Source organism: Dipodomys spectabilis, unplaced genomic scaffold, assembly GCF_019054845.1.
Source record: "Dipodomys spectabilis isolate Male_0828 unplaced genomic scaffold, ASM1905484v1 ptg000573l, whole genome shotgun sequence".
Classification (NCBI taxonomy): domain Eukaryota; kingdom Metazoa; phylum Chordata; class Mammalia; order Rodentia; family Heteromyidae; genus Dipodomys; species Dipodomys spectabilis.
The window spans coordinates 403,145-429,866 of record NW_024871250.1 but is presented as its reverse complement, the minus strand read 5'-3'; the positions used below and the strand labels follow the sequence as shown (position 1 = coordinate 429,866).

Sequence of the window (26,722 nt, the reverse complement as noted above, 5' to 3'; positions counted from 1 at the left end):
GGAAAACTCCATGAGACTTTTGCCTCCAGTGAACCACAGAAGTAGAGCTGTGGCTCGAGTGGTGGAAGATTCACCTTGAACAACAACACGACAACCCAAAGCTCAGGGACAGCGGCAGGCAGGCCCCAGAGCCAGCACCAGAATCCACACACAACTACAAAGATCGACGGCTCTCTCCAGGGTGGGTTTTGGCCCGGTGCAGTCTTTGTTTGGATTCCACACGCGTGAGCTCCCGGGCCGCGTGCTCTGTGCCCTGGGTGCTGGTGGCTTTCTGGACCCTTGGGGAGGTGGTGAAGGACTCAGCAATGAGGTCAGCCGGGCACCCGCGCGGGGAGGCGCGGCTTGTGTGCTTTTGACCCCAGTTCTCTCCCTGTCCCCCCACCCCGTCCTGGTCGGCTCTGTCTGTGCCTCTCAGTTTCTCTGTCTGTCTCTGCGCCCCACATTTGTCGCTCTCGGTCTGTCTCACCTTCTTCCCCCCATTTCCCTTCTCCTCTTCTTCCCCCTCTTCCCCTTCCTTCTTTCTTTCTTTCTTTCTTTCTTTCTTTCTTTCTTTCTTTCTTTCTTTCTTCCTTTTGTTTTTTGCCAGACCTGGGGCTTGAACTCAGGGCCTTGGTGCTGTCCCTGAGCTTGCTCAGGCTAGCTCAAGACTGGCGCTCTACCACTTGTGCCACAGTGCCACTTCTGACTTTTTCTGTTTGTGGTGCTGAGGAATCGAGCCCAGGGCTTCGTGCATGCTAGGCAAGCACTCTACCGCTGAGCCACATGCCCAGCTCAGCTTCTTCATCTTCTTGTTCCTCCTCTTCTCTTCCTCTTTCTCCTCTTCTTCCTCCTCCTCCTCCTTTCCTTTTGCCTCCTTTTCCTCCTCTTCTTCATCCCCATCTCTTTCCTCCTCATCCTTTTCTTCCCTCATCTATTTCCTGCTCCTCTTTCTCCTCTTCCTTCTTCCTCCTCCTCTTCTTCCTCCTCCTCCTTCTGTTCTTCTCCCTCTGCTTATCTTTCCTCCTCCTTCTCCTCTGCTTCTCCCTCCTCTTCCTCCTCCTCTTCCTCCTCCACCTCTTCTTCCTAATCTTCATTCTTTTCTTTGTCCTTCTCTTCTTCCTCCTCCTCCTCCTCTTCTCCTTCCTCCTCTTCCTCCTCCTCCTGTTCTTCTCCCTCTCCTCCGCTCCTCCTCACTCTCAGTTGATCCGAGGATCGCTCTGCTCTTGGCCCTTTTCGGGGTGTGGACCAGTGCCCGGGTCACGCGTACCCCTCCAGTGTCCCACGACACGCTCCCCCCCGCAGGAGGCCTGGCCCCCCCCTCCCTCTGCCCATGAGCCCCGGGAGCACAGACACTTTCCACGTCCCCAAGGTGGGACAGGAAGGACCCGGGAGGCCACGGAGACAGCGGGCCCGAGCTCAGCGCGGGGCAGCCAGCTGGGCTCCTCCGAGTCCTCAGATGGGGCTGGGGAAATGAACGCCGATGGCACGCGTGCATGGCCACTGACAACACCTCCAGGAATTAATTCACAAGCAAGGGATCGCATCTGTTTATGCATTTATTTACATATTTGTTTGTTTGTTGTGCCCCTCCTGGGGTTTGAACATAGCTCCGCTTCTGGCTTTTGCTGGTTTCTTGGAGATAAGAGTCTCATGGACTTTCCCACCCGGGCTGGCTTTGAACTGTGATCTTCAGATCTCAGCCTCCTACATAGCTGGGATTACAGAAGTGAACCACCTGTACTTGGCCTTTTCCACTGTGTGTGTGTGTGTGTGTGTGTGTGCCCGCGCGCACCAGTCCTAGGGCTTGAACTCCGGGCCTGGGCACAGTCCCTGAGCTTCTTTTGCTCAAGGCTACTGCTCTACCACGTCAGCCACAGTACTACTTCCAGATTTTTTTCTGTGTATGTGGTACTGAGGAATCGAACCCAGGGCTTCATGCATGCTAGGCAAGAACTCTACCACTAAGCTACATTCCCCACAGCCTTTTTTTTTTTTTTTTTTTGTCGGTCGTGGGGCTTGAACTCTGGGCCTGGGCGCTGTCCCTCAGCTCTTCAGCTCAAGGCGAGCGCTCTACCACTTGAGCTACAGCGCCACTTCTGGTTTTCTGGTGGTTTATTGGAGATAGGAGTCTCACGGTCTCTCCTGCCCGGGCTGGCTTTGAACCGCGATCCTCAGATCTCAGCCTCCTGAGTAGCTAGGATTACAGGCGTGAGCCACCAGCGCCCGGCTGTCCCCACAGCCTTTTTAAATAAAAAGAATTGATTTAGGGCTGGGAAGATGGCTCAATTTTAGAGTGCTTGGCTAGCATGCATGAAGCTCTGGGTTTGATTCCTCAGTACCATATACACAGAAAAACCGGAAGTAGCACTGTGGCTCAAAGGGTAGAGCACTTGCCTTGAACACAGAGAGGCTCAAATACAGTGCCCAGGACTGAGTTCAAGCCCCAGGACCAGCACACACACACAAAAATATCATTATGATCTGGGCACAGGTGACTCATGACTGTAATCCCAGCTACTCAGGAGGCTCAGATCTAAGGATTAGGATTTGAAGCCAGGCCAGATAAAAGTTCAATTAACTGGGCTGGGAAGGTGGCTCAGTGGCAGAGCGCTTACCTTGCATACATGAGGCCCTGGGTTCGATTCCCCAGCACCACATAAGCAAAAAGAAAAAAAAAGCCAGAAGAGGAGCTGTGGCTCAAGTGGTAGAGCGCTAGCCTTGAGCTGAAGAGCTGAGGGACAGCGCCCAGGCCCAGAGTTCAGGCCCCATGACCAGACCCCCCCCCCCAAAAAAAATCAATTAACTAACAAACAGCCACAAGTAGAGGTTTATCTCATATAGTAGATCACCACCCTTGAACAAAAAAAGGTAAGGGAGAATGTACTGGCCCTGAGTTCAAGCCTCAGTACAGGCACACACATGCGTGTGCGCGCGTACACACACACACACACACACACACACGTTACAATATATGTTATAGAGATGAACCTTAGCAAATAATGTTTAGCACGAAATCAAACACAAAGGCCTGTTTATATAAATGTACACTAGGCAAATTAATGGAAATGGGAAACAGAATATTGGTGTAATTAAACTTTACATTGCTTACTTTTCCCTGCTTTATTTTATGGCAGGGCTCAGGTTTGACCTCTAGGCCTTGTATTCTCTCTCTCTCTCTCTCTCTCTCTCTCTCTCTCTCTCTCTCTCTTTAGTCCTGGGGCCTGAACTTGGAGCCTGGGCGCTGTCCCTCAGCTCTTCAGCTCAAGGCTAGCGCTCTACCACTTGAGCCACAGCGCCACTTCCAGCTATGTTTTCTGCTTGTGTGTTGCTAAGGAGTGGAACCCAGGGCCTCAGGCATGCAAGGCAAGCGCTCTACCGCTGAGCCACCTTCCCAGCCCTCTTCTTTTTTTAATGCCCCAACGGGGCTCCAACTCAAGGCCTGGTGCGCTCATGGAGCTTCTCCACTCAGAGTTGGTGCTCCACCCCTTGAGCCCATAGCTCCACCTTCAGCTTTTTGCTGGTTAATTGGAGATAAGAATAGCTCAGATTTTTCTGCCTGGCTTAACTTTGCATCACGATCCTCAGATCTCAGCCTCCTGAGAAGCTGTGCTTGCCGGCCTGAGCCACCGGTGCCTCACTTGAACAGTTTTCTTTTCTTTTCTTTTCCTTTCTTTTCTCTTTTTCTCCCTTCCTTTCTTCCTTCCTTCCTTCCTTCCTTTCTTTCTTTTCTTTTCCTTTCTTTTCTCTCTCTCTTTCTCTCTTCCTTTCTTCCTTTCTTCCTTCCTTTCCTTCCTTCCCTTCCTTCCTTCCTTCCTTCCTTCCTTCCTTCCTTCCTTCCTTTCTTTCTTTCTTTCTTTCTTTCTTTCTTTCTTTCTTTCTTTCTTTCTTTCTTTCTTTCTTTCTTTCTTTCTTTCTTTCTGTCTTTCTTTCTGTCTTTCTGATCCTGGGACTCTAACTCAGGGCCTGGGCACTGTCCCTGAGCTTCTTTTGCTCAAGGCTAGCACTCTACCCCTTGTATATGGTACTGAGGAATCGAACTGAGGGCTTCATGCAAGCAAGGCAAGCACTCTACCACTGAGCTGCCTTCCCAGCCCTTCTTTTTTTTTTCTTCTTCTTTTTCTTTTTGGCAGTCCTGGGACTTGAACTTGGAGCCTGGGCGCTGTCTCTGAGCATCTTAATTCAAGGCTAGCACTCTACCACTTTCAGCCTAAGCACCACCTCCAACTTGCTGGTGGTTCATTAGAGAGAAGGGTCTCCCGGACTTTCCTGCCCAGGCTGGCTTTGAACTGTGATCCTCAGACCTCAGCCTCCTGAGTAGTTTGATTGACAGGCGTGAGCCACCAGTGCCCGGCTGAACAATTTTTCTTTGTTTTGGTAAGTTCTGATGTTCTCAGAGTATGTCAACAGCCTTCAAATAAAAAGGAGGTTAATCATAATAACATAATGATAATACTAATGATCAAAATAACGGTCCTGGTCTTCCATCACAGCCTGACGATCGACGCGGGATCAGAATAAGTGCTAGCCGACTCGGGCCACCCTCAGCAGCTGCCCGGTCCCCTGTCACCCGCAGCCCTGCTCCATGCAGGGCGCCAACCGCTCCACAGTGACCGAGTTCATCCTGCTGGGCTTCTCGGCCTTCCCCCGCCTGCAGCCCCTCTTCTTCCCGCTCTTCCTGCTCATGTACCTCTCCACGTTGCTAGGCAACCTGCTCATCATGGCCACCGTGGGCCTGCAGCGCGGCCTCCACACGCCCATGTACCTCTTCCTCTGCACCCTGTCCCTGTCCGAGCTCCTGTACACGGTGGCCATCATCCCGCGCATGCTGGCCGACCTGCTGGCCGCCCGCCACGCCATCGCCCTGCCGGCCTGCGCCTGCCAGATGTTCTTCTCCTTCTCCTTCGGCTTCACCCACTCCTTCCTGCTCACCGTCATGGGCTACGACCGCTACGTGGCCATCTGCCACCCCCTGCGCTACTCCGCGCTCATGGGCCCGCGCGGCTGCGCCTGCCTGCTGGGCTGCTCCTGGGCCGGCGGCTTCCTCATGGGGCTGGTGGTGACGGCCGCCATCTTCCACCTCCACTTCTGCGGGCCCAATCGCATCCGCCATTTCGCCTGCCACGTGCCGCCGCTGCTGAAGCTGGCCTGCGGCCACGGCGTGCTGCCCGTGGCCAGGGCTGTGGGGCTGGTGTGCATCGCCGCCCTGCTGGGCTGCTGCCTCCTCATCCTGCTGTCCTACGCCTCCATCCTGGGCACCATCCTGAGCATGCCCTCGGCCGAGGGCCGCCGCAAGGCCTTCTCCACCTGCGCCTCCCACCTCACCGTGGTCGTCGTGCACTACGGCTTCGCCTCGGTCATCTACCTCAAGCCCAGGGGCCCCCCGGCTCTGGAGGGGGACACCCTGATGGGCATCACCTACACCATCCTCACGCCCTTCCTCAGCCCCATCATCTTCAGCCTCCGGAACAAGGAGCTCAAAGCCGCCATGAAGAAGACCTTCCTGCACAAACTCTACCCAGAGAAGCGGTAATGACCCGGCACCCTGCTACTCCTCACCCCATTCCTCTCCTCAAAACAGGCTCTGGGCTCCCATGCGAACCACACTCCCCCTTATCTTTTTTTGTTGTTTTCATCTTGAACTCGGGGCCTGGGTATTGTCTCTGAGCTTCTTTTGCTCAAGGCTAGCACTCTATACCACTCCAGCCACAGCGCCACTTCTGGCTTTTTCTGTGTAAGTGGTACTGAGGAATCGAACCCAGGGCTTCCTGCACGCCAGGCACACGCTCTGCCACTGAGCCACCTTTCCAGCCCTGCACTTCCAGCTTTTTGGTGGTTCTTTGGAGATAAGAGCGTGCCGTGTGTTTTTGGCTTTGGCTATGGTGCCAGCTCTCAGCCCTCCTCAGCAGCTGGGATGACAGGCACCAGACACCAGAGCCTGAGGTTTGTCTTTGCTTTGTCAAGATTAAGAGACATGGGGCTGGGAAGGTGGTTCAGTGGTAGAGTGCTTGTCTGGTGTGCGTGAAGCCCTGGGTTCGATTCCTCAGCACCACACACACAGAAAAAGCTGGAAGTGGTGCTATGGCTCAAGTGGTAGAGAGCTAGCCTTGAGCAAAAGTAGCTCTGGGACAGTGCCTAGGCCTGGAGTTCAAGCCCCAGGACTAGTGTCCACACACACACACACACACACACACACACACACACACACCCGACACAACACACACACAAACCACACAAACCCACAATGCAATGTGAAATGGAAGAGTATGGCTGATACGACCCAGTATGGAGCGCTGAGATTGTAAAACTTTACACAATTTTGCATAGTAATGAAAACAACCTGAAGTTTATTTTCTTGTTTTATGCAATAAAAGTTAGAAAGAGCTACCGCTCAGGCCAACAGTCTGGCTCTTCCTGTCAACTGGTCTTTTCTCTCTTCTTCTTCTTTTTTTTTTTTTTGAGGGGGTGTGTTGTGGAGTTTGAACTCAGGTCCTGGGCAATAAATAATGTCTCTTGGCTCTTTTCGCTGAAGGCTAGCATTTGAGCCACAGCTCCACTTCCAGTTTTCTAGAAGTGGTGAGAAGACTCTCCTAGGCTTTTCTTGCCTGGGGCTGGATTCGAACTGAAATCCTCAAGATCTCAGCCTCCAGAGTAGCTGGGACGAGAGGTGGGAGTCCCTGGCTCGGGCTTACACTGTGCTAATTATTCCAAGTCACCTAGAGACAATGCAAGTACTGAAGATAATGGGTCTGCTTTGGGGCAAATCCCATGGGATCACACGGGAGGAATGGGCGCATCCTCAGGTTTTGGGATCTGTGTTGGTCTGGCCTTAGAGTCTGGCAGTTCGCATGGCAACGCCTGGTCTGGATTAGCTCAGAGGCGGTGCCACACCAGCCTGGCGGTCTCTGCCCACCGCCCACCTCTGTAGACAGTTTCCTTAATCACCCCTCTGAGCTCTCAGCCTTGGGGAGACCAAGGAACGCGACCCGAAGGAGCACTGAACGCAGAATGGCACACAGCCAGAACTGCGGGGCTGGGAAACGTCCAGAGCGTGGAAGCTGGTTCAAGACAGGAGATGGGGGGCGGTGATAACCCAGGAGAAGGAGCTCCACCGAGTGGTGTACGTGATCACCCCCAAAATGCTGGCTGGGCGTACACCGAGGGTTCACACTTATCCCTATTTTCTATCACCAGAAAAAAAATTAATGATGGCTTCTAGTTTTGGTCTTTAGAGACAAAAAAAGGAAAAGAAATGTTTGGTCCTCAGGGAGCAGGAGGAGCGGTGAGGCGGCACATTAGGGCACCCGACTTAAGTGGCCGCCACGCATTCGAGAATCAAGACGAATACTGTTTAACGCAATGCAATTCATTCACAATCATGTGCTTTATTGTAAACTGTATCTATATTTATGAAACAATAGAGTGATCATAAGATGCATATAAAGATCCAAATTATCTTTTTTTTTTTTTTTTTTTGCGTGCTAGTAATTAGGGCTGGAACTCAAAGCCTGAGCTCCGTCCCTGAGCTTTTCCCCTTACGGCTGAATCACTCAAACCACAGCTCCACTTCCAGCTTTTTTTGCCGGTTAACTGGAGATAAGAGTCTCTCAGACTTTTCTGCCCAGGCTGGCTTTGAACTACGGTCCTCAGAGCTCGGCCTCCTGGGTCACTGAGCTGTCATGCCAGCCTTTCAGCCTCCTCTGGATTTTAGAAAGTAATCTACATTTCATGAACTAAACCACAACACACTGACTTTCTCTCTGGTGACGGGGAATCCACACGGACATTCTTTGTCAAGGAAATTCCTTCTCCAAGAGCAACATTGAGGGGGCTGGGAAGGTGGCTCAGTGGTAGAGCGCTTGCCTTGCATGCCTGAGGCCCTGGGTTCGATTCCTCAGCACCACATATGCAGAAAAAGCCAGAAGTGGCACTGAGGCTCAAGTGGTAGAGCACTCGCCTTGAGCTGAAGAGATCAGGGACAGCGCCCAGGCCCAGAGTTCAGGCCCCACATCTCACATACACACACACACACACACACACACACACACACACACACACACACAAAAGAGGAACATTGAATGCCTTCTCTTTGTCATCAAGGAAATGGAACTCACAATCCCAATAACAGAGTGCAAATCAACCCTAAAACCCTAGAATAGGAAGTAGCTCTATGGCTCAAGAGGTAGCTCACCTTGAGCTGAAGAGCTGAGGGACAGCTCCCAGGTCCAGAGTTCAAGACCCACGGCTGAGCGTTGGTGGCTCACACGTATCATCCCAGCTACTCAGGAGACTGAGGTCTGAGGATCACAGTTGAAAGCCCCTTCAAGCAGGAAACCCCATGAGACCCTTCTCTCCCACTAACTACCCAAAAAGCAGGAAGTGGAGCTGTGGCTCAAGTGGTAGAGCACCAGCCTTGAGGGAAAAGGCTGAAGGACAACAGTGCCCGGGCCCCGAGTTCCAGCCCGAGGACTGGTGCATATAATGAGACCTCATGCCTAGGGTGAGTGCCTGTCTCTCCTTCCCAAGCCATTCGCACCGGAGGCCCGGCCTCTTCACCTGTGCCGGAGACTGAATTTGTGCAGGAAGGTCTTCTTCATGGCGGCTTTGAGCTCCTTGTTCCGGAGGCTGAAGATGATGGGGCTGAGGAAGGGCGTGAGGATGGTGTAGGTGATGCCCATCAGGGTGTCCCCCTCCAGAGCCGGGGGGCCCCTGGGCTTGAGGTAGATGACCGAGGCGAAGCCGTAGTGCACGACGACCACGGTGAGGTGGGAGGCGCAGGTGGAGAAGGCCTTGCGGCGGCCCTCGGCCGAGGGCATGCTCAGGATGGTGCCCAGGATGGAGGCGTAGGACAGCAGGATGAGGAGGCAGCAGCCCAGCAGGGCGGCGATGCACACCAGCCCCACAGCCCTGGCCACGGGCAGCACGCCGTGGCCGCAGGCCAGCTTCAGCAGCGGCGGCACGTGGCAGAAGAAATGGCGGATGCGATTGGGCCCGCAGAAGTGGAGGTGGAAGATGGCGGCCGTCACCACCAGCCCCATGAGGAAGCCGCCGGCCCAGGAGCAGCCCAGCAGGCAGGCGCAGCCGCGCGGGCCCATGAGCGCGGAGTAGCGCAGGGGGTGGCAGATGGCCACGTAGCGGTCGTAGCCCATGACGGTGAGCAGGAAGGAATGGGTGAAGCCGAAGGAGAAGGAGAAGAACATCTGGCAGGCGCAGGCCGGCAGGGCGATGGCGTGGCGGGCGGCCTGCAGGTCGGCCAGCATGCGCGGGATGATGGCCACCGTGTACAGGAGCTCGGACAGGGACAGGGTGCAGAGGAAGAGGTACATGGGCGTGTGGAGGCCGCGCTGCAGGCCCACGGTGGCCATGATGAGCAGGTTGCCTAGCAACGTGGAGAGGTACATGAGCAGGAAGAGCGGGAAGAAGAGGGGCTGCAGGCGGGGGAAGGCCGAGAAGCCCAGCAGGATGAACTCGGACAGGGAAGTGGAGTTGGGGTCTGGCATGGTGGCCATGTCCGGTGGAGGGGACTGGGAAGGAGAGCCAGGGCCGTGTGGACGGAGGGACAGAGGCGATGGTCCTTCACCCGAACCCGCTGCAACTAGTTCATCTGCCAGTACATGAAAAAGGAAATCAAACTATATATACATTAAACTATATGTACAAATTAAACTATTTATATACATACAAATTAAACTGTACAATTATATATGTGTCAGTCCTGGGTCTTGAACTCAGGGCCCGGGCGCGGTCCCTGAGCTCTCTCGTTCAAATGCTGGTGTTCTACCACTTCAACCACAGCTGCACTCCTGGCTTTCTACTGGTTAGCTAGATATACGAATTGTACAAAGCTGGGCACCGGTGGCTCAGCCACCAGAGAACTGGAAGTGGCGCTGTGGCTCAAGTGGTAAAGCACTCACCTTGAGCTGAAGAGCGCAAGGACAGCGCCCAGGCCCAGAGTTCAAGACACAAAACAGGACGAAAGAAAGAAAGAAAGAAGGAAGGAAGGAAAGGAAGAAGGAAGGAAAGGAAGAAGGGAAGGAAGAAAGGAAGGAAGGAAGGAAGAAAGGAAGAATTGCACAGACGTTGCTCCTTGGCCTGGCTTTGGAGCCATGATCTTCACTCAGATCTCGGCCTCCTGAGTCACTAGCAGGACACAGTGCTCAGCAAAAAGTCTTTGCAGAGAGATAGAAACTGCCCTGCTCACAATACCAGATTCAAAGAGGCAATATAGATGGGTTAAAAGGCCTAATTGTAGTTGGTGAGAATATACAGAAAGAGCCAGGCGCCGGTGGCTCACGCCTGTAATCCTAGCCACTCAGGAGGCTGAGTTCTGAGGATCACAGTTCAAAGCCAGCTTAGGCAGGAAAGTCCGTGAGACTCTGATCTCCAATAAACCACTCAGAAAACCAGAAGTAGCACTGTGGCTCAAGTGGTAGAGCACTCGCCTTGAGCTGAAGAGCCCAGGGACAGCGCCTAGGCGCAGAGTTCAAGCCCCATGGCCGACAATAAATAAATAAATAAATAAATACAGAATGAAACAGCCAGCTAATTAGGAAATAGGAGTAGGAGGATCATAATCTCAAGGTTAGCCCAAGTAAAGTATATGAAATTCTGTAAAAAATAACTGCAACTGGGTGCCAGTGGCTTATGCCTGTCATCTTAGCTACTCAGGAGGCTGAGATCTGAGGATCATGGTTCAAAGCCAGCCCAGGCAGGAAAGTCCGAGCGACTCTTATCTCCAGTGAACCACCAGAAAACCGGAAGTGGTACTATGGCTCACATGGTAGAGTGCTAACTTTGAGCACCAAATGGCTTGGGGACAGTGCCCAGGCCCTGAGTTCAAGCCCCAGGACTAACAAAAACAAAAATAATTAACTGGGAGAAAGTGAGGGAAGGGATCACATTGCCCCAAAAGAAATGGGCTCTTGGGGCTCCGTGGTAGAGCGCTTGCCTTGCATGCCTGAGGCCCTAGGTTCGATTCCCCAGCACCACATAAGCAAAAAGAAAAAAGCCGGAAGTGGCACTATGGTTCAAGTGGTAGAGAGCTAGCTTTGAGCCGAAGAGCTGAGGGACAGTGCCCAGGCCCAGAGTTCAGGCCCCACAACTGGACCCAAAAAAAAAAGAAAAAAGAAAAAAATAGGAAAAAAAAGGAAATGTGCTCTTTAATTGACTTGTGTAACTGTATCCCCACTACAACACCTTTATAATAACAGTAAGAGGGCTGAAAATATGACTCAGTGGTAGAGCGCTCACCTAGCATGCATGAAGCCCTGGGTTTAATTCCTCAGCACCACATACACCGAAAAAGCCAGAAGTGGTGCTATGGCTCAAGTGGTAGAGTGCTAGCCTTGAGCAAAAGAAGCTCAGGGACAGTGCCCAGGCCTGGAGTTTAAGCCCCAGGATTAGCAGAATAAAAGAAAATAAATGTACTCATTACCTGACTTTTTATTTTTTATTTCCAGTTCTGGAGCTTGGAACTCAGGGCCTGGCGCTGTCCCTGAGCCCCTCTGTCCTCAAGACTAGTGCTCTACCATGAGTCACAGCACCACCTCCAGCTTTTTCTGTGTATGTGGTACTGAGGAATTAAACCCAGGGCTTCATGCATGCTAGGTAAGCACTCTTCCGCTAAGCCACCTTCCCAGTCCCTATTACCTGATTTTTCTAACCATAACCCCTTTGTATATCGCCTTTATAATAACAATTATGTGTGTGTGTGTGTGTGTGTGTGTGTGTGTGTGTGCGCACGCGCATGCGTGTGTGCTGGTCATGGGGCTTGAACTCAGGGTTTGGCACTATCCCTGAGCTCTTTTGTTCCAGGCGAAAGCTCTACCCCTTGAGCCACAATGCCACCTGCAGTTTTCTGGTGGTTCATTGGCGATAAGAGTTTCATGGACTTTCCTGCCTGGGCTGGCTTAGAGCGGCAATCCCCAGGTCTCAGCCACTGGAGTAGCTGGGATGACAGGTGTGAGCCACTGGCTCCCAGCTTTATTTATCAACTAGAAACAAAGCACAGAAAACAAAGGCAAGCGGCCCTCATCCATCCCATCGTGGACAAAGGGACCGGTGGCCACAGGAGCAGAGCCCCTCCCCGGAGCGCCAGAGTTCCAAACTGAGATCGCAGGGCCATGGACGCTTAGCAGGAAGGAGATCTGTCACAGGGAGGGCTTGTGCTAAAGGACCATCGCTAGAGGAGTCCCCGCAAGCTGGCCAAGCGCGGGAAGGAACAGGGGGTGAGCGCCGGCCATGAAGTTCAAGGCAGAGAGCTCATACTCATTCCTGGTGGAATTGGAGGCGATCCTAACCAGGCCCCTTGGTGGCTCCCACCTGTCTACTCAGGAGGCTGAAACCTGAGGATCAAAGTTCAAAGCCAGCCCAGGCAGAACAGTCTGTGAGCCTCTTATCTCCCATGAACCACTGAGAAAAGCCAGGAGCGGAGCTGCGGCTCAAGTGGTAGAACGCCAGCTTTGAGTGAAAAAGGCCAAGGACAGCTCCCAGGCCCTGAGTTCAAGCTTCAGGACCAGCACGTGTGTGCACGCGCGTGCACACACACACACACACATGTGCACACACACACGCACGCACGCGCGCACACACACACACACACACACACACACACACACACACTGGCGTTGGGGACAAACACCCTGTGCAGAATGACACATTCAAGCTCACCTCAGAACAGACCAGGGACGCAGTGACCAGGGAGCAAGCCGGGCCAGGACCAGCGCACAGGCAGAGCGGGCTGCCGGCCGGCCCGCACCTTAACTCCCCATCACCCGGCCATCTTCTCCCGTCTGCAGCCTCCTCTGATCACAGGCCTTCTCTGGCCCAGACTCCCCAGCTGCTGCTTTAGCCTCACACACCTCCCTGGTAGGAAGGGCGGGTTCCCTTCTTGGCTCACCTTTGGGGAGGCCCTGGAGCCCAGCCCCAGCCCCGGGGCCCCAGCTTTACCTCTGCGGCTGGGGCTCCTCCCCAGGGCCGCGTTCCCACAGGCCTGGCACGGAGCTGTCTGGGCAGGGAGGGAGTCGGGCACTACCAGGCCAAGGGGGTGCCAGGGGACCCTCGGCCTCCTCCCGGGATCCATCCATCCACTGTCTCTCCTCCATCGTCTATCCATCCACCATCTACCGTCCCTGTTATCTATTAATTAGCTAGCAATCCTCTGTCAAGTATCTGTCATTCAATTATCTGTGGATCGATCATCTGTCTTATGATCTTTCAGCTAATTATTATCAATCCTTCATATTTATTTGATTATCTCATTATCTATTTATGTAATTATCCATTATATATATATATTTTTTGTTGTTGTTGTTGTTGTTGTCGGTCATGGGGCTTGAACTCTGGGCCTGGGCGCTGTCCCTCAGCTCTTCAGCTCAAGGGTGAGCGCTCTACCGCTTGAGCCACAGCGCCACTTCTGGTTTTCTAGTGCTTTATTGGAGATAAGAATCTCACAAATGTTCCTGCCCAGGCTGGCTTTGAACCAAGATCCTCAGATCTCAGCCTCCTGAGTAGCTGGGATGACAGGTGTGAGCCACCGGTCCATGGCTGGTGCTCTACCATTTGAGCCACAACTCTACCTCTGGTTTTCTGGTAGCTAATTGGAGATAAGAGTCTCACAGACTTTCCTATCCAGGTTGGCTTCAAATCACGCTCCTCAGTTCTCCACCTTGGGGTACCTAGGACTACACAGTGAGCCACCAGCGCCCAGAATGTATTTATTTTTCTCTCTAATTTTCTATCTTCTATGAAATTATCCATTGCCTATCAACCTACTTTCCTAATTATCTATTATATGTCTAATTATCCATATACATCTAATTTGCCAAATTACCCATCCAGCTGGGCACCAGTGGCTCACGCCTGCAATCATATCTACTCAGGAGGCTGAGATCTGAGGATCATGGTTCAAAGCCAGCCCAGGCAGAGAAAGTTGATGAGACGCTTCACTAAGCCACTCAGCAAAAGCCAGAAATGGGATGTGGCTCAAGTGGGAGAGTACTATCCCTGAACACAAAGAGGTTCAGGGACAGTGCCCAGTCCCCAAGTTCAAGCCCCAGGACAAAAAAAAAAAGTGGGGCTGGGAAGGTGGCTCAGTGGTAGAGCGCTTGCCTTGCATGGCTGAGGCCCTGGGTTCTATTCCTCAGCACCACATAAGCACACACACACAAAAAAATACGGAAGTGGCGCTGTGGTTCAAGTGGTAGAGCGTTAGCCTTTAGCTGAAGAGCTGAGGGACAGCGCCCAGGCCCAGAGTTCAGGCCCCATGACGGGACCCCCTCCCCCCCAAAAAAGTGGCAGAACACTAGCCTTGAGCAAAAGAGCTCAGAGACAGTTGCCCAGGCCCTGAGTTCAAGCCCCACAACTAACCATCATCTAACTTTCTTGTATCCATTTTCCCCTTCCTTCCTTCCTTCCTTCCTTCCTTCCTTCCTTCCTTCCGTCTCTCCCTTCTTTCCTTCTTCCTTCCTTCCGTCTCTCCCTTCTTTCCTTCTTCCTTCCCTCCCTCTCTTCTTCCTTCCTTCCTTTCTTTCTTTCTTCTTTTCTTCCTTTCTCTCTTTCTTTCATTGTGCCTGTCCTAGGGCTTGAATTCACGGTCTGGGCATAGTCCCTGAGCTTTTCTTGCTCAGGCTGGCATTCTACCACCTGAGCCACAGCTCCACTTCTGACTTTTTGGTTAATTGAAGATAAGAGTCTCACAGACTTTCCTGCAGGGAGCTAGCTCTGAGCCATGGTCCTCAGATCTGGGCCCTTCTGAACAGCTAGTACTAGGCGTGAGCCACAGTGCCTGGCTTCTCTGTCCCTTCCTATCCCTCTGTCCCTCCCTCCCCCACCCCCTCTTCCCTCCCTGTCCCTCCATTTTCCTTTTCCCTCTCCTTCTTCCTGGAGCCCACTTCCTCTACTCTGGCTTTTAGGAAGACAGATGCCTGTCCCGCGCCCCCCCCCCCCCCCCCTTCCTTCTATAATAACCAAAGACAGAAAGAACCTGCTGGCACCAATGTTCCTGCCTGTCAGCCCAGCCACTCTGGAGGCTGAGCGCTGAAGATCATAGTTCAAAGGCAGTCAGGGCAGGGAAGCCTGGGCGCAGTCCCTCAGCTCTTCAGCTCAAGGCGAGCACTCTACCACTTGAGTCACAGCGCCACTTCTGGTTTTCTAGTGGTTTATTAGAGATAAGAGTCTCACGGGCTTTCCTGCCCAGGCTGGCTTTGAACCGCAATCCTCATATCTCACCCTCCTGAGTAGCCAAGATGACAGGTGTGAGCCACAGCGCCTAGCTGGGAGACTCTTATCTCCAATAAACCACCAAAACAAGCCAGAAGTAGAGCTGTGCCAAGGTGGTAGATAGAGCACTAGCCTGGAGTGAAAAAGCTCAGGAGCAGCAATGCCCGGGCCCCAAATTCAAGTCCCAGCACCCACACAGAAAGAAAAGAGGGACTGGGAAGGTGGCTCAGTGGTAGAGCGCTTGCCTTGCATGCCTGAGGCCCTGGGTTCGATTTCTCAGCACCACATACACAGAAAAAGCCGGAAGTGGCGCTGTGGCTCAAGTGGTAGAGCGCTAGCCTTGAGCTGAAGAGCTGAGGGACAGCGCCCAGGCCCAGAGTTCAGGCCCCACGACCGACCAAAAAAAAGGGGGGGGCAGGGGAGAAGAGAGAAAGGCTGGGTGGGAATGAGCCCCCAGGACAAGCCCCTAATGACTTGCTGCTCCACATCTGAATTAAGGTGTCAGATTATAAATCCATCAAGTGAGTAACTCAGAAAACCAGGTCTCCAATACACCCAGACAGGAGATTTACTAATCTAGACCTTTATGTCTTCCTTTCTTCCCTGCTTCCTTTCTCTTTCTTTCTCTTCTTTCCGTGCGTGCATGTGTGTGTGTGTGTATGTGTGTGTGTGTGTTTGTGCTGGCCCTGGGGTTTGAACTCAGGGCTGGGGCGCTGTCCCTGAGCAAAAGAGGTCAAAGCTATCTCTCTACCTCTTGAGCCACAGCTCCACTTGTGGTTTTTTGGTGGTTCATTGGAGATAAGAGTCTCACAGACTTTCCTGCCGCTGCTGGCTTCCAACCAGGATCCTTAGATCTCAGCCTCCTAAGTAGCTGGAATTACAATCATGAGCCCCTCATGCCTGGCTTCTGTGAGACTCTTATGTCCAGTGAACCGCCCGGAAGCTGGAAGTGGAGCCTTGGCTCCAGTGATATGAGCACCAGCCTTGAGCAAAAAAAGAAAAAGAAAAGCAAGCAAGCTCAGGGGTGGTGCTCAGGCCCTGAGTTCAAGCCCCAGGACTGACTCCCAATAAATAATAAATAATGGACCGTCACAACCAGTGGAAGATAAAACTGGGACCGCAGGAACAGCCAAACGGGATGAGTCTGGGGGGCACAGGATGGGGAGGGGGGCGTTGAGGGTCCAGCAGTTCTCCAAACCCTTGGCAGGAGGGTCCTACGGTCTCATTCTTCCGGACTGCCTGGCCATGGTCGGTCCAGAAGTTACCTGGGGGACCTCCCCCCGCACCTCTCACCCCGGATCTTTCATTAGCACAACAAAGACAATCCTTCAGTCTATCCAACCCAAAGAGTCTGGCTTCACAAAGCCCTAAATGAGTCAGATTAGTGCCCTGGAGGCCTGGGTAGCTCAAGCCTGCTTTACTCAGGAGGCTGAGATCTGAGGATCACGGTTCCACACCAGCCCAGACCGGAAAGTCTGTGAGACTCTAATCTCAAGTGAACCATCGCCCCGCCCCGCCCCAGCCAGGCCGCAAAAGAAGCCAGAAGTAGTGCTGTGACGTAAGTGGTAGAACACCAACCTTGAGCACAAAAAAAAGCTCAGGGCCAACGCCCAGGCCCTGAATTCAAGTCCCAACACCGGTGCACACACAGAAAGGCAAAGGAAAATCCTGACCATGCAGGAGCCAGTTCTGCCAATCTACAATTATTGCCCACCCTCCAGCCCCAAACCGGGCCGCATTCTAGCCCCAGGAAGAAGCTCAGGTTAGCAAAATCTGTGGCTGGAATTCCTCTCTAGATTTCCTCTGCCCTGGGGGGGGGAGAGCTGCTTCCCCGTCTCTCCACCTTCAGGGTTGGGCATTTAACCACAGCCAATCAACCCGGGCGGCCAAGGCGGGGCTTACAGTTGCTCAAATGCGTCCCGGGAGGTAGGCTTTCTCATTTTCCCTTGCAGACTCCCGAACTGTACGTGTGCGCTCGCTGGCTCGGCTCTAGAGTTGAGTTGCTGATCGTGGAGTGGGGCTGACACCTCGGAAGACAGCTATGGTGAGTCCGGGAGGCCTGGGTCTGAGGCAGGTAGGGGGACGTTACCAGCAGGGGAAGCCCCGGCAGTCTCCGGTGGTAGGCCGGCCCCAGCCAGCCTCTCCCGCCCTCAGGCTGAGTCCTGGGCGACCAGCTAGTTTGATCACTTCACCTCCAGCCTCCAGTGAGCCTTCCTGCACCTGGATCCAGTGTCCCCAGGCTGGGGGGCGGAGGGGGACTCTTGACAGTAAGTCCCTAAGTATTGGGTCTGGAGGGGGCAGGTGTGCCCGCCTGGGGAGATGGGCTCTTTCTGATGGAAATCGTTCTGGTCCTGGCCTGTTTCTAACGTTTAAAGGGGGGGGAAAGGTGAGTCAAATCAGCGGCTCACGCCTGTAATCCCTGACACTCAGGAAGCTGAGATCCCAAGTTCAAAGTCGGGGAGACTCAAGCCGGAAGTGGAGCTGTGGCTCCACAGTAGAGCACCGACTCGAGTGGAAAGGCTCAGGGGCGGTGCGCAGGCCTTGAGTTCAAGCCCCCGAAGGACAGACACGCGCACCCCCACGAATGTTGGTCCTGTGGGGCCTCGCTCCTCCTTCCTCAGGGATATTCCCTGATGCTGGCCTCTTTTGGAGACTGCAGGGAGGAATTGGAGGCTGGGTCCGGCCTGGGCTTGGGTGGAGACTCCCAGGCTTGGAGGTAGAAGAGGAATTTAAGAAAGTTTGTTTGTTTGCTTTCATTTTGTATTGTTTCTAACTAACAGGAGTTAAATCCTTTTAGGAACTAAACGCGTCCTAGGGTTTTGTAATTGGTTAACCAGGGTGTGACCAGGGTGTACGGGTGGGTGTTACTTTGCTTCTGGCTTTTTATCCACAATTCAAAGGGGCTGGAGGGGGGGGGGCTTTAATCGCTGCCCTTGGGTGGGGGGGGTGTAGCTGAGTTTTTTCCTTGGTGAGCCATTTTCAGCACTGCATGAAGAAAACAGTGGGGGTGGAGAGGCTGATGGATTCCACCTGTAATCCCAGCTAATCTGGAGGCTGAGATCTGAGGATCTGTGGTTCCTAGCCAGCCGTGGCAGGAAAGTCCATGAGACTCACTCCGATGAACCACCAAAAAGCCAGAAGTGCTGCTGTATGTGGCTCAAGTGGTACAGAGCACTAGTCTTCAGCGAAAAAGCACCCGGGCCCTGAGTTCAAACCACAGGATGGCACCAAACAACAAAACAAAACAAAATCACTTAATAGCTCTTAACGATAAAGGCAATTAACTATTGAGGTGTTGGGATTACAGGCTGTGTCACCAGCTTCAGGCCAGTCTGTAAAACTTATCTCCTATAAACTACTCACAAAACCGCTGGAAGTAGTTGGGGCTGGGAAGGCGGCTCAATGGTAGAGTGCTCCCCTAGCATGTATGAAGCCCAGGGTTCGATTCCTCAGCACCACATACACAGAAAAAGTAAGAAGTAGTGCTGTGGCTCAAGTGGTAGAGTGCTAGCAAAAGCAGCTCAGGGACAGCGCCCAGGTACGGAGTTCAAACCCCAGGATTGGCAAAAAAAAAAAAAAAAGCTGGAAGCGGTGCTGTGGTTCAAGCGGTAGAGTGCTAGCCTTGAGGGGAAAAAATATATGGGGGACAGCGTCTTGGGCCAGAGTTCAAACCCTAGTACCAGCAAAAGAACAAAAACAAAAAAAGCTCAAGTACTTTTCTGCCTGGGCTGGTTTCAAACCTCCGTCCTCAGATCTCAACCTCCTGAGTGGTTAGGGATTCCAGGTGTGAGCCTTCAGCATTGGTTTTTCTTAGTTTCTTTATACGGGCTCGTTATTGTTTGTCTTATCTGAGCTTTCATAGATTGATTCTCTCAAAAAAGTGGTTTAGCCACGCCCTGATGGCTCACACCTGTAATCCACGGTGAGATCTGGGCTGGGAAGGTGGCTCAGTGGTAGAGCGCTTGCCTTGCATGCTCAAGGCCCTGGGTTCGATTCCTCAGCACCACATAAGCAAAAAAGAAAAAAGCCGGAAGTGGCGCTGTGGCTCAACTGGTAGAGCACTAACCTTGAGCTGAAGAGCTGAGGGACAGCGCCCAGGCCCAGAGTTCAGGGCCCATGACCGGACCCAAAAAAAAAAAAAAAAGGCTGAGATCTGAGAATCTTGGTTCAAAGCCAGCCCAGCCCGGGCAGGAAGATCCACGAGACTCTGATCTCCAGTAAACCACCATAAAACTGGAAGTGGCGCTGTGGCTCAAGTAGTAGAGCGCTCGCCTTGAGCTGAAGAGCTGAGGGACGGCGCCCAGGCCCAGAGTTCAAGGCCCACAACCAACCCCCCCCCAAAAAAGTGATTTAATCACTTAACCCTTAATTATCATTTAGTGTGTACAATAATTCTGGTGGCCCTTTAAATTTCCTGGGAGATTAGTGTGACCACTTCTATTTCTGATGTCTTTTTTTTTTGCCAGTCCTGGGGCTTGAACTCTGGGCCTGGGCACTGTCCCTGAGCTTCTTTTACTCAAGGATAGCACTCTACCACTTGAGCCACAGCACTACTTACTTTTTCTGTGTGTGTGGTACTGAGGAATTGAACCCTGGGCTTCATGCATGCCAGGCAAGCGCTCTACTCCTAAGCCACATTGCCAGCCCTGTTTCTGATGTTGTTTAAGTTAGTAGGCTCATTAAGGGTTACTAATTGGAATAAACATTTCAAAGAAAATTTTTTTCCTCTTTGGTGGGGGAAGGGAGATTGTCCTTTTTGGGTCTTGAACTCTGGGCCTGGGCGCTGTCCCTCAGTTCTTCAGCTCAAGGCCAGCGCTCTACCACTTGAGCCACAGCGCCACTTCCGGCTTTTTCTGTGTATGTGGTGCTGAGGAATCGAACCCAGGGCCTCATGCATGCAAGGCAAGCGCTCTACCACTGAGCCACCTTCCCAGCCTGTTGGTACAGTTCTTGTCTCCAGTTAACCAGCAGAAAGCCAGGAGTGCAGCTGTGGTTCAAGTGGTAGAGCACCATTATTAGAAGGAGAAAGCACCCAGGCCCAGAGCTCAAGCCCCATGAACAACCAAAAAAGAAAAAAGTCTGCCCAGGCTGGCTTTCAACCATAATTGATCCTCATTTCTCAGCCTTCTGAGAAGCTAGGATCGTAGGTGGGTGGCGGTGCCACCAGCAACCTGGCTTCCCTGACCTTCTGTGTGGTTCCAGGACTGTGTGACCTTAGAGGACGTGGCCATGACCTTCACTGAAGAGGAATGGACTCTTCTGGATCCTTCCCAGAAGAATCTCTACAGGGAGGTGATGCTGGACGCGCTCTGGAGCCTGGCCTGCGTGGGTGAAGGTGAAGTCTCGCTCCTACTCGATCAATGAGAAAACTAGGGCTTCCTGCTCGCCAAGGCGGGGCGTGTGTGCACATTAATTCACCAAGGGAGCCCAGAGCTCATGCCTGTCATCCAGGTAGTCACGAGGCTGAGATCTGAGGATCCTGGTTCAAAGCCAGCCCAGACAGGAAAGTCTGTGAGACTCTTACTGACAATGAACCACCAGAAAAAACAGAAGTGGCACTGTGGCTCAAGTGGTAGAGCGTTCACCTTGAGCTGGAAAGCTGAGGGACAGCGCCCAGGCCCAGAGTTCAAGCCCCAGGACAAGCACATAAAGAGAACTTGGAGAGTGTGATTTGGTCTTTTTGTTGTTTTAGGTGGTAGTGGTCCTGGGGCTTGAACTCTAGGCCTGGGTGCTGTCCCGCAGCTCTTCAGCTCAAGTCTAGCACTACTTCTCGTTTCCTGGTGGTTTATTTATTGGAGATAAGAGTTTCATGGACTTTCCTGCCCAGGCTGGGTTTGAACTGTGATCCTCAGATCTCAGCCTCCTGAGTAGCTCGGATGACAGGCGGGAGCCACCAGCGCCTGGCTGATTTGGTTATTTTAACAGGCCTGGTAGTATTTTTCCTGTGAAGTAGGATAATTCATAATTTTTCTCTTTTTGGTCTATAATGTAGGAGGAATACAAGGAGATAAGAATGTTCCAAATGCCTCCAAAGCAAGGGAGAGAAATCTGAGGTAATTTCATCACACAGACAGATTTATTTCCCACAAAACAAAAACATGCCAAGAAGTTGACCCCGGTTTTATTTAATGTTGTCTTTCTATAACTCGGAAGGCCAGATGCTAAAATCGTCACTACAGGGGACACAGGGGATACAGACACAATGGCACAAAGGACATATTCTGGGTTTTTTGTTTTTTTTTTTTGGTCCGGTCGTGGGGCCTGAACTCTGGGCCTGGGCGCTGTCCCTCAGCTCTTCAGCTCAAGGCTAGCGCTCTACCACTTGAGCCACAGCACCACTTCTGGCTTTTTTCTTTTTGCTTATGTGGTGCTGAGGACTGGAACCCAGGGCCTCATGCATGCAAGGCAAGCGCTCTACCACTGAGCCACCTTCCCAGCCCCAAAAGACATATTCTGATTGCTCAGTTTGTATAAACTTTCTTCCCTGCACAAACTGATTAAAATGTGCAAAATTAACTTCCAAATTCTGAGTGTAAAATGTAGATAAAGCTGGGCACCCATGGCTCACGTTTGTCATCCCAGCTACTCAGGAGGCTGAGATCTGAGGATCACAGTTCAAAGCCAGCCCGGGCAGGAAAGTCCGTGAGACTCCATCTCTAGTGAACCACCAGAAAACCACAAGTGACACCCTGGCTCAAGTGGTAGAGCGCTGCACTCAAGCCCCATGATAGACAAAATAATTAGTAAACCAAACCTTACTCGTGCGTCCCCTTCCTCTTTTTTTCCCCAAACAGAGATCAGGTGTTTGAGAGACTCTTCGTGTACGAAGAGGATGGCCCTCAAAATGAAAAATTGTTCAGGCACCTCCAACTTCCATTCAGAAGGACTTTGGGGAGAAAGTCAGGTGAGCCTGGCGTGTGGGGTGACCCCCTCCCCGCCCCCCCATTGCCCTTGGGAATCCTCCCTGCTTCTAGATCACAGAGACATCGGAAACCTAAAGAGGCCATCTCTAGAAAGGAGCAGGGTGAAGGCACCCCGGGCCGGAAAGCTCCCCAGAGGCCCAACGACATCGAAGTCTACGTGAAAATTGACACGGGCGGGAACGCGAGTGGTTCTGAGCAAGCTGGGAAAGACTCTGCCTCTCCCTCGGCCGGCGCTGCCGCTCCGGGGAGCACCCGCACAGGCCCCAAACCATACGTGTGCAAAGAGTGTGGAAAATCCTTTTCTTTCTTGAGCAGCATCCGACGCCACATCAGGGCTCACACCGGAGAGAAACCCTATGGGTGTGAGCAGTGTGGAAAAGCCTTCAGCTACCTCACCAACTTCCAGCAGCACAAACGGACTCACACGGGTGAGAAGCCCTACGTGTGCAGACATTGTGGAAAGGCCTTTGCGTACTACAACTCTTACCAGCAGCACAACCGCACACACACTGGAGAGAGGCCCTACGTGTGTAAGATCTGCGGGAAGGAATTCACCAGCCGCACGTCCCTGCGCTACCACGAGAGCGTGCACACGGGGAAGAAGCCGTACGTGTGCAAGCAGTGTGGGAAAGCCTTCCCCTGCACCAGCTCTATCCGCAGGCACAGCATGATCCACACCGGGGAGAAGCCCTACGTGTGCACACACTGCGGGAAGGGCTTCATCTCCTCCAGCTCCTTCCGCATCCACGAACGCATTCACACCGGCGAGAAGCCGTTCATGTGCAAGCAGTGTGGCAAGGGCTTCGTGGGCCACAGCTCCCTGCAGTGTCACGAGAGGACTCACACGGGGGACAAGCCCTACATGTGTGAACAGTGTGGCAAAGCCTTTTCTTCCCTGAGCAATTTTCGAAGGCACAAGCAGATTCACACGGGCGAGAAGCCCTATGTGTGCAAGCTGTGTGGGAAGTCCTACCCCTACTACGGGTCCCTCCAGAGGCATGAGAAGAGCCACATGCGCGAGAATTCCACAGAGTAGGATGTATGAACGGCCTCAACAGCATGAGATACTCCAAGCATTCAAGGAAAGGACTCGCTGCCTCTCCACTGAATTCACAGACATAAAAGTGCGTGCTAGGGGAAGAAAGAAGGGAGAAGAAGAGGTTCAAGAGATTTCAGTTGTCCCCCCAGACCACCTGGGCACAGGTGGTTTGTAACTATAATCCTAGTTACTCAGGAAGCTGAAATCTGAGACTCTTCTCTCCAATTAGCCAGCAAAAAGCTGAAAGTCAGAGTTGTGGGTTAATTGATGAGAGTATCCGCCTTGAGTGAGCAACCCAAGGGGGATCCAGCCCTAGGCCCTGAGTTCAAGCCCCAGGACGGGTTCCCCCAGTGACACATGAAAATGAGCCTTGGACATTGGTTCAAAATCTTGTTTGTGAAACATAATTTTCAACCTGTCAAAAAAAATCATGATGGAGATGACTGAGCATCAGTCCTGTGAAGTCTGTTATGAATTGATTTATGTAAAATGCTCCAGGAGTAGAGCTGTGGCTCCAAGCGGCAACTCACTATCCTTTAGTAAAAGCTCAGGCCCTGATCAAACCCCAACCAATAACTCAAACAGAAAAATATTAAAAAAATAAGATGCTTCAAGATTGTACCATCTGGAAAAAAAGTTCTAAACATAAGGGGTTTTTTTTGGTTGTTTTTTTTTTTGGGGGGGGTCCGGTCATGGGGCCTGAACTCTGGGCCTGGGCGCTGTCCCTCAGCTCTTCAGCTCAAGGCTAGCGCTCTACCACTTGAGCCACAGGGGCACTTCCGGCTTTTTTCTTTTTGCTTATGTGGTGCTGAGGAATCGAACCCAGGGCCTCAGGCATGCAAGGCAAGCGCTCTACCACTGAGCCACCTTCCCAGCCCTTGTTTGTCCTTTTGTGAATGAGTAGAGCACTCAAAACTTGGTGGCCTTAGTTTTGTGTGTGTGTGTGTATTTATTAGTTGTGTTTGTTTTTGTTTTGTCTGACTTGGGTCTTAAACTCTGGGCTTGGGCACTGTCCCTGTACTCTTCAGCTCAAGGAAAGCATTCTACCATTTGATTCACAGTGCTACCTCCAGTTTTCTTTTTTTTTTTTGTGGGGGGGGGGGGGCCAGTCATGGGGCCTGAACTCTGGGCCTGGGCGCTGTCCCTAAGCTCTTCAGCTCAAGGCGAGCGCTCTACCATTTGAGCTACAGCGCCACTTCTGGCTTTTTTCTTTTTGCTTATGTGGTGCTGAGGAATTGAACCCAGGGCCTCATGCATGCGAGGCAAGTGCTCTACCACTGAGCCACCTTCCCAGCCCCAAGTTTTGTTTTTTTTGTTTTTTGGTTGGTCATGAGGCTTGAACTCTGGACCTGGGCGTTATCCTTGCTCTCTTCAGCTCAAGGAGAGCGCTCTACCCCTTGAGCCACAGCACCGCTTCCGGTTTTCTGGTGGTTAATTGGAGACAGAGTCTTACAGACGTTTCTGCCCGGGCTGGCTTTGAACTGTGATCCTCAGATCTCAGCCTCCTGAGTAGCTAGGATTACAGGAGTGAGCCATCAGAATCCGGCTAAACAGAAGTTTTATGTTTACCCATGGTTTGTCATGTAGCTAATTTCCACTCTAGAAAGTAAAGATGAAGCCAGGCACTGGTGGTTCATGCCTGTAATCATAGCTACTCAGGAAGCTGAGATCTGAGCACAGTTCAAAGCCAGCCCAAGTAGGTAAGTCCGTGAGACTCATCTCCAATAAATCACTAGAAAACCAGAAGTGCTGTGGCTCAAGTGGTAGAGTGCTCCCCTTGAGCTGAAGAGTTAAGGGACAGAGTTAAAGCCCCATGACCCACACACAAAATAAAGATGACAATTCCCTAAGGTTTCTTTAGGCATTAGGGTTTGACTTATAAAATCAAAAATCTCATAAATACAGATTACATCAACTTTATAAATTGTCTAGTTAACTTATGCTTCCCTCCCACCCCACACACCCCAGTCAGTTGTGGGGCTTGAACTCTGGGCTCTTCAGCTCAAGGCGAGTCTCTACCACTTCAGCCACAGCAACACTTTTGGTTTTCTGGTGGTTAATTGGAGGTAAGATTCTCATGGACTTTCCTGCCTGGGCTGGCTTTGAACCAGGATCCTTAGATCCCAGCCTCCTGAGTATCTAGGATGACAGGCATGAATCTCCCGGCTTAATTTTTTATTTTTTTTTGGTTTTGATCCTCAGCTCTCAAGTCTGCTGAGTAGTTAAGAATACAGGTGCAGGGGGCTGGGAAGGTGGCTCAGTGGTAGAGTACTTGCCTTGCATGCTCGAGGCCCTGGGTTCCATTCCTCAGCACCACATAAACAAAAAGCCGGAAGTGGCGCTGTGGCTCAAGTGGCAGAGCGCTAGCCTTGAGCTGAGGGACAGCACCCAGGCCCAGAGTTCAGGCCCACCACCGCACCAAAAAAAAAAATACAGGTGCAGGTCACCCACACCTGGCTGGTCACAACTGATCAAAATACAGCCTTGCTTTATGTGGTTTTCTGGTTTAAAAATTTTTTTTTTTTTTTACTTTTGTCCATTGTGGGGCTTGAACTCAGGGACTGGGCACTGTCCCCTGGGGTGAGGGTCTTCTCTGAAGACCACAAATCCATGCCTCTGGTCAAATGAGATGAAATTAAACAATCTCTGACAATTTTTTTTTTTTTTTTGTCGGTCATGGGGCCTGAACTCTGGGCCTGGGCGCTGTCCCTCAGCTCTTCAGCTCAAGGCTAGCGCTCTACCACTTGAGCCACAGCACCACTTCTGGCCTTTTCTGCTTATGTAGTGCTGAGGGATTGAACCCAGGGTCTCATGCATGCAAGGCAAGCGCTCTACCACTGAGCCACTGAGTGGGCTTGTTATGGGCCATTGATTGCTATTAAATGTAACAAGTTTCCCCTTCTGTGTGAGTCCCTGGAGGAATGAACATATATCTGTCTTTGGGGATCAGAACAGGGAAGTCGGAAGCAAGCCAAGAAAGGACATCTAATGAGGGCACAGGGATTAATCCGGGAGCTGGTGGGTAACCCTTGTCATCCCAGCTGCTCAGGAGACAGATCTGAGAAGTGGGGCTGTGGCTCCAGTGGTAGAGCGCCATCCTTGAGGGAAAAAGGTCAGGGGCTGCACCTGGGCCCTGATTTCAAACCGCAGGCCAGACTCCCAAGAGAGATCACTGCCACCAAAAGCCCTGCCACCCTCAGGAGCCATTCAGTCAGGGCCGCCATCCAATTAACAGCGGGAGATAATTGGAGTTCTGTCCAATCAGGAGCTTCACCTGTAGGAATGCTGCCCAATCAGAAGCTTCTACTACCACTGTCCAATCAAGATGAGTGGGAGGTGGGCGTGGGGTCTGTGCTGTGGCTCTTCCCATTGGGCGGCTCCCCGATGGGATCCTTCTTGTCCTAGATGTTAGGGTGCCAAGTGTTTGTCCCCCACTGTGCAGATTCTCAGGCTTCAGGGGCCTAGGGGATCCTAGGGGAATCCTGGCACTGGAACCAGGAGATGGTGAGATGTGGGGCACTGTGTGTCAGGGTGCGTGTGTCTGTCAGGGTGCAGACCAAAACGC

General features: G+C 52.3%; 3 protein-coding genes across 3 annotated transcripts in view; 2 read left to right on the top strand and 1 right to left on the bottom strand.

Annotated features, from left to right (window-relative positions):
* Positions 1 to 4,561: 4,561 nt before the first annotated feature.
* On the top strand, positions 4,562 to 5,509 carry LOC122100277 (olfactory receptor 10H1-like). Its single transcript, XM_042670628.1, has one exon. The coding sequence runs from the start codon at positions 4,562 to 4,564 to the stop codon at positions 5,507 to 5,509; it is 948 nt and encodes a 315-aa protein (XP_042526562.1).
* A 3,019-nt stretch (positions 5,510 to 8,528) lies between these two features.
* On the bottom strand, positions 8,529 to 9,476 carry LOC122100276 (olfactory receptor 10H1-like). Its single transcript, XM_042670627.1, has one exon. The coding sequence runs from the start codon at positions 9,474 to 9,476 to the stop codon at positions 8,529 to 8,531; it is 948 nt and encodes a 315-aa protein (XP_042526561.1).
* A 10,948-nt stretch (positions 9,477 to 20,424) lies between these two features.
* Positions 20,425 to 26,722, top strand: part of LOC122100275 (zinc finger protein 791-like) — a 29,316-nt gene continuing 23,018 nt past the window's right edge. Inside the window, exons 1-4 of the mRNA XM_042670626.1 lie at positions 20,425 to 20,530; positions 21,188 to 21,248; positions 21,990 to 22,055; positions 22,170 to 23,066. Coding sequence (XP_042526560.1) covers positions 20,425 to 20,530; positions 21,188 to 21,248; positions 21,990 to 22,055; positions 22,170 to 23,066 — 1,130 coding nt within the window. The remainder of the gene's footprint in view (positions 20,531 to 21,187; positions 21,249 to 21,989; positions 22,056 to 22,169; positions 23,067 to 26,722) is intronic.

Excerpts from the sequence above, each read along its gene's own strand:
- LOC122100277 (XM_042670628.1), top strand. The coding sequence starts at position 4,562 with ATGCAGGGCGCCAACCGCTCCACAGTGACCGAGTTCATCCTGCTGGGC.
- LOC122100276 (XM_042670627.1), bottom strand. The coding sequence starts at position 9,476 with ATGCCAGACCCCAACTCCACTTCCCTGTCCGAGTTCATCCTGCTGGGC.